The 6,363-nt window shown below is 53.5% G+C and overlaps 1 protein-coding gene across 1 annotated transcript; it reads right to left on the bottom strand.

Moving 5' to 3' along the window:
- Window positions 1-676: 676 nt before the first annotated feature.
- CUNH17orf50 (chromosome unknown C17orf50 homolog) lies at window positions 677-4,779 on the bottom strand. Its single transcript, XM_039222619.1, is given in 4 exon segments — window positions 677-1,163; window positions 1,166-1,326; window positions 1,420-1,762; window positions 4,691-4,779. Coding segments are annotated over 4 exon segments (564 nt in total). The 5' UTR covers window positions 4,704-4,779; the 3' UTR covers window positions 677-1,116.
- Window positions 4,780-6,363: the final 1,584 nt, after the last annotated feature.

The raw sequence follows: 6,363 nt of genomic DNA, 5'->3' as shown, positions 1-6,363 counted from the left end.
CACAGACTGTGTGTGAGTAGCTGCGATGCAGAGAGGGGGCCTGAAAAAGCATCATGTCCCTGCCCTCCCTCACCCCCAGGCCAGATGGAGAGTAATGGGTGGCAGGGAGAGGACAGGGGCCTCTCTGGAGGGTTGCTCTGCTGCAGGCGCTGGGGTCTCTGCAGGCTGGGGGAGGCCTGGTGCTCACAATGGCCCCATTCTTCAGGCCACACACACAGCATTCCAGGAGCTCCTGCTGGCTGGCCAAGAATAGCTGGGATTCCTGGAGAAGGAACCAGCTCCCCAGCCTCCCTGCCTTCTGCCTCAGCCAGTCTCCGTCTTAGCATCTGGTTCTCTTGTCCTCCCCCCTCCACACTTGCCCGTGCCTCATTTGCACACACACTGACCTTGGCAAGACCAGGCTTCCAGCAGAAGGGGAGAAAGATCTGGCAAGATTCAGCCCTCAGCTCCCCATGGGCATTCCTGGCCCTGCGCCTTCATTTTCTTCTCTGTGCAGTGGGGGGAAATGGCCTTTGACTGCCCTTGGATGCAAGTGCTTTGTTCCGCCCTGTCCTGGGAGAGAGAGGGAGGAGGCTCTCGGCCTGCCCTGTTCCCTCTGGCTTGAACCCTGGGGAGGGGAAATGAGGGTCTTTATCACCCTCAAGGGAGCCCCCTGGCCCCCAACTCAAGGCACTGACACTTTGTTTAGAGGCTTTATTGAATGAGGGGTAGGGGCGGTTTCTCAGCGGTGAGGGAACCCAGGGGTTAGTTTCTCGAGCAACGCCTAGGCCCACTGGGCTAGAAGGACCTGAAATGCTCAAGAGATGAATGTGAGACTGTGCTGGGGGACGCGAGTCAGGTGGGCGATAGGCATTGAGTGCCCTCCCAGGACGGAAGCCCTCGGGAGGCGCTAACGGAGGCATGGAGCTCCAGGTGATGCTGGGCTCAGCCTTGGGTGGGCTCGGTGACAGGTGGGCCTGTTTGCCGGCTCGGAGGCGGCGCTCCGGGCAGGGCGGCTCTGGGAAGGGGCAATTCTGTGGAATGTGCTGGAGAACGCTCCGCGTCAGAGGAGAGAAGGTGGCGGGGAGGCTGGGGTCAGGCGAGGACGGAGGGCACAAAGGCTAGCAGTGGGGGCGCTCAGGGGTCCCCGGCAGCCCCCGCGCCGCCCGAAGCCCGCGCCTCACCAGATCTGGGTGTTCCAGAAGGCAGTGCGCCACGTAGGCCGGGTGGCTGTGCAGGTTCCTGCACTTCTTGCAGAAAAGGATCTCGCAGCGCGCACAGCCCTCGCGGCGCGGCAGCCGGCGCCGCGTCTCCAACACGCACGGCGGCTCTGGGAGGCTCCGCTTCCTGCGCGGGGCCCGGGACGCTCAGTGCCCGGCGCGGTCCCCGCCCACCGCGGCCCCGCGCGTGCTGCCCGCCCCAGCCAGGACGCGCCCTCACCTGTCCGCCGGAGCCCCCAGGCCGCCAAGCAGCGCGAAGGGGCTGAGCCAGCCCCAGAAGCCGCTGTCCGCGCGCCGCAGCAGCGCCACCTGCTGGGTGCTGGACTCCTGGCGCAGCGGGCAGTAGGACACGGAGCCGCGCTCGCGGCCCTCGCCGCCCTCCGCCTCCCGGCACGGCGCCTCGCCCTCGGCCGCCGTCTGCTCCCGCGGCCTCTCGTCCTCGTCCAACTCCAACCCCTCCTCCTCCTCCTCCTCCGCCGCCGCCTCCTCCTCCTCCGCCGCCGCCGCCGCCTCTCTGGCCTGCGGCTCCGGCAGTTCCTTCTTCCACAAGGGGGTCTTCAGTCCTGCGAGAGGGAGGAGGTCAGCACCGGCCCATAAAGACAGACGGGCGCCTGAAGGACGGTGTGCACGAGATGCACCAGGCTATCAGGATTCCGAAGAGAGCATCACAGAGTGTGCAGGATTTTCCCCGGTGAGACAGGGCCTGCAGGACTCTCGCCCACCCGCCTCCACCGCCCCCCGCGCCATTTCCCAGGTTTCTACTCTTCCTTGTTGAGGATTCAGGGCAAGTCACGTCGCTTATGTCAAGCCCTGTGTCCCCATCTGTCAAAAGTGGTGCCCTTTTTTTTTTCTACGAGTAGTTTATTGTCCAGTGGTTTCCATATAACACCCAGTGCTCATCCCCACAAGTGCCCTCCTCCATGCCCATCATCCCCTCCCCCCACAGCCATCAGTCCTCAGTTTGTTCTCAGCATTCAAGAGTCTCTCATGGTTTGCCTCTCTCCCTTTCCCACACCATTTCCTCCCTTCTTCTCCCCCATGGTCCTCCATTAAGTTCCTCCTAATCCTCCTATACGTGCAAACATATGGCATTTGTCCTTCTCTGCCTGACTTATTTCACTCAGCATAACACCCTCAAGGTCCATCCATGTTGCTACACATGGCCAGATTTCATTCTTTCTCATTGCCATGTAGTATTCCATCGTATAGATAAACCACATCTTCTTGATCCATTTGTCCGTTGATGGACACTTAGGCTCTTTCCATGTTTTGGTTATTGTTGAGAGTGCTGCTATGAACATTGGGGTACATGTGCTCCTATGCCTCAGCATTTCTGTATCCCTTGGGTAAATTCCTAGCAGTGCTATTGCTGGGTCATAGGGGAATTCTACTGTTAATTTCCTGAGGAACCTCCACACTGTTTTCCAGAGGGGCTGTACCAGTTTACATTCCCACCAACAGTGTAGGAGGGTGCCCGTTTCTCCACATCCTCGCCAGCATCTAGAGTTCTCTGATTTGCTCATTTTAGCCACTCTGACTGGCGTGAGGTGGTATCTCAGTGTGGTTTTGATTTGTATTTCCCTGGGGAATCAAGAGCAAAAATAAACTATTGGGACCTCATCAAGATTAAAAGCTTCTGCACGGCATGGGGCGCCTGGGTGGCTTAGTCAGTTAAGCGTCCGACTTTCGCTTAGGTCATGATCTTGCGGTTCGTGGGTTTGAGCCCCGCGTTGGGCTCTGTGCTGACTGCCAGCTCAGAGCCTGGAGCCTGTTTCAGTCTGTGACTCCCTCTCTCTCTGACCCTCCCCTGCTCATGCTGTCTCTCTCTCTCTCCTAGAAATAAATAAATTAAAAAAAAAAAAAAGCTTCTGCACGGCAAAGGAAACAATCCAAAAGTGGTGCCCATCTTAAGGGTTATCGTAAGGCAGGTATACGGTCGCGTCTCTGTAAAGTGACCAGCCCAGGGCTTGCTGGGAGGCAATCATCGAGGGGTAGCAACAAGGGCTGCTAACCCGAACCTGAACCCGGAGGCTATACTGGCTCATCACCACTTTCCTTCTCAATGGCTCGAGGATGGGGACTGATCTCTGTACGTGGTCAATAAACATTTAAGTTCAGTTTTTATAGACAGTTGTTTAGATTTTGTTTTCTGGGTAGGATTTCCTTCTTCAACGTGGGGTTTGCCTTAAGGAAGCCCAGCTGTGGCAGGCACCTGCGATGAGCAAAATAATTGAAAAAAGTTCCCCCTGTGGGCAGATTAAATAAAAACCCCACCGTACACACACCCCACCACCAGCACCACCTACAACAACAACATGGACAGACCAGTTAGGAAAAGGAGTGGCCCTAGGAATGAGCCAATTAGGAAAAGCCTCATTCCAGGCTTGACCCCAATTGCCAGCTGGATTTCACCCACCACTGTCCCTCCTGCTGGTGCCTTTGTTGAGAGCACAGACTCCATAACTCATCACAGTAGTCCAGGCAAGTAGGAAGCCAGCCCCCCGACCCAGGGGGCCATGGAAAGTAACCTGGCCTCTGCTGGGAGGTGTCCACCACTCAGCAATCTCTCTCCCACCTTCCACCACCATGTGCCCTGCTCTCTGCTGGATCTGGGGAGCCAGACTTCTAACGAAATGCAGGGGGGAAGAGGGTAGGAAGACACAACCATGGTTTGCCCTAGAAAGGTCAGGAAAATTCCAATTGAAACCTGCCCTTCCTGTTTAAAGAGGTTGGAGACAAAGGAGAATGACAAAATTGGTGTTCTAGTTGAGCACCAACTGTATGCAATCACTGCGCTAAACTCTCCATACATTGTGCCTCTTTGTCTTCACAACCATCTCAGGCAGGGACAAGGTAGGTAACAGAGGGGCCTCTGAAATTCATCCAAGACTTCTGAAATCTTTCCCAAAAAGATTGTTTCAAAGATTCTGCCAGTTCTTGATGTTGCTGACGCTGGAAAGCTAGGGACCGCTGCACTTTTCTTTAGGAAAACACGCTAAGGAGCTTTTTGGTTGTGAAAGGCCATACTTAGTGCACAGCCAGAAAGTGGTGCTGGAACTTGTTGAAAGAAATGGGAATAGGAAACGAAGTTAGGCAGGAAGGTTGGGACATTGAGTGACAGGCTATGGAGTTTGGACTTTGTTGTTCAGGAGTGGAGCCACTGGACATTCTGATGGAGGAACCTGCTCAGAGCTGTGTTTGAGGGTGGCCTCTCTGCAGGGTAAGGGAGATCCACTTAGGCATCATCACAGTGGTTTGGTCAGAGAAGACAAAGGTCCCAACAACAGCAGGTGAAGATGAGGGAGCAGATGTCAAGAATATTCAGAAAAGAGAGAGGAGAGGGCTTGTACAAGTAACTGAGGAAAGGCTGTACTTCTATTCTGGGGTTGCTATGGTGATGGGTGACTTGGTCCACACTGGGTTTGCCTCCACATTTAACAGAAGTCAATGGTCCTGTCCTCAGTCCCCACCCTGCCTCCAGCCCCACTCACCATGCTTATCCATTCTTCCCAAGGCTGTGCTGCCCTCTTCCCCTGATTAGGGACTGGGATAAGAGGGAATTCCCAGGGCACATAGAACTGTGTCTGATCTCCAAGGCCTCTGTTGGATCACAAGGGGTGGGGCTAGAACTTCACCTGCCCAAAGGGCCCCACCAAGGAATAAGCTGCCTTTTCTAGAGCCTCCAAGAGCACTTAAACCATAGTGTCCCCTACTTTCCCTCTTGGCAAGGCATTATAGGGGAGAAGGGAGTGGCTTTGGTCCCCTGTAGGCTGGGTTCAAAATCCCAGCTCAACCACATAAATGTAAGAGCTATCTGACCTTCAGCATGTTGTCTCTAACCCTCAATCTCTTCATCTGTAAATCAGATAGTCACACAGTACCAGACTTTACCTGGCCTACAGAAAGCACTCGAAGCATTATGTTTATTTGTATCATTATGTTCTCTCCTCCCTTTTCTGCCTTATCTCTATCCTTCCTCACTCTGGCTCCTCACTCAACTTACTTCCAGCTCATTGCCTTAGCTCCAAGAAGCAGAGGAGATGCCTCCAAGTCCAGTAGGAAGCAGGGCCCAGGAAAGACCCAGGTGTAGCTCCAGAATGTGGTGTTAGTGTGTGTGAGAATTGGAGCTGGGGGAGGGGATAAAATAATGGAGGCTTGGGGAAACTCCTCATTTTCCTGTCCTTAAGAGTGGTATGTGTTGGCAGGGACAGGAGTATGCAAAGGGGTCAGAGGGCGCAAACCCAGTTCCAGAGAGCCTCCGTCTGACAGGGAAGAATGATTTTGTTTCGCTCCAAGTCTGAGGGTGGAGGAGAATGGGGTCACTTCCTCAGGCACCTCCCAGTTTGGTGGAGGCAGGTGGGTGGGATGGAGAATAAGAACAGAACAGCTTCCAGGAATTTCTTAGTCACGTGAGGACAGTCCTGTCAAGAACTGTGGAGGGTCTGAAGTTTTACTATTCTTGCATGCTAGCAAGTTAACTTGCTGGAGTGTCATGGGTGTGACAAAAAACATGAGGCTCCTGGGTCAGAGACAGAGGACTTGATTCCTCATGGGACAGCAGCATCAGCCTATGTGTGTGAGCACCACTTGCCCATTGTCCCATGGGTGCCACAGCGATGGCTATCAGTGAATGCCTGTGTGAGTGCTGGCTTACATTACAAGAGAAATTCTAAGCTTAAGAACACAAATCTTTTTATAATTTTTTGAGGGGGGGAAAGGGGCAGAGGGAGACAGAGAATCTTAAGCAGGCTCCACGCTTGGGGCTCGATCTCACAACCGGGAGATCATGATCTGGGCTGAAATCATTAGTCAGACGCTTAATCAGTTGAGCCTCCCAGGGGCCCCAGAACACAAATCTTTTCTAATGGGCAGTAAACAAGCCTGATCTCTGCTCCAGAAAGAGATGCAGTCACTATCTCTCAAAGGTTGTTCACTATATAAACATCCTTGAAGAGTCACTGCCTCTATTTGTAAGACAAGCAGAAATGCAAAAGACCCATGGAGTACTGTCTCCCAACAAACCCATTCTCCTTACATTTCCTAAAAGAGATTATAGCCACTAGGACTCCTGATTGCAAGATTCAAAAGCTCACTCTGGCTAATTCATTTATTTTTAAAAATTTTTAATGTTTATTTTTTTTTTAATTTTTTAAATGTTTTATTT

The sequence above is a fragment of the Hyaena hyaena genome, unplaced genomic scaffold (genome assembly GCF_003009895.1).
Source record: "Hyaena hyaena isolate Hyena2069 unplaced genomic scaffold, ASM300989v1 scaffold_1167, whole genome shotgun sequence".
NCBI lineage: Eukaryota > Metazoa > Chordata > Mammalia > Carnivora > Hyaenidae > Hyaena > Hyaena hyaena.
The sequence above is the reverse complement of the archived record's forward strand: the minus strand, read 5'-3'. Positions and strand labels throughout refer to the sequence as shown.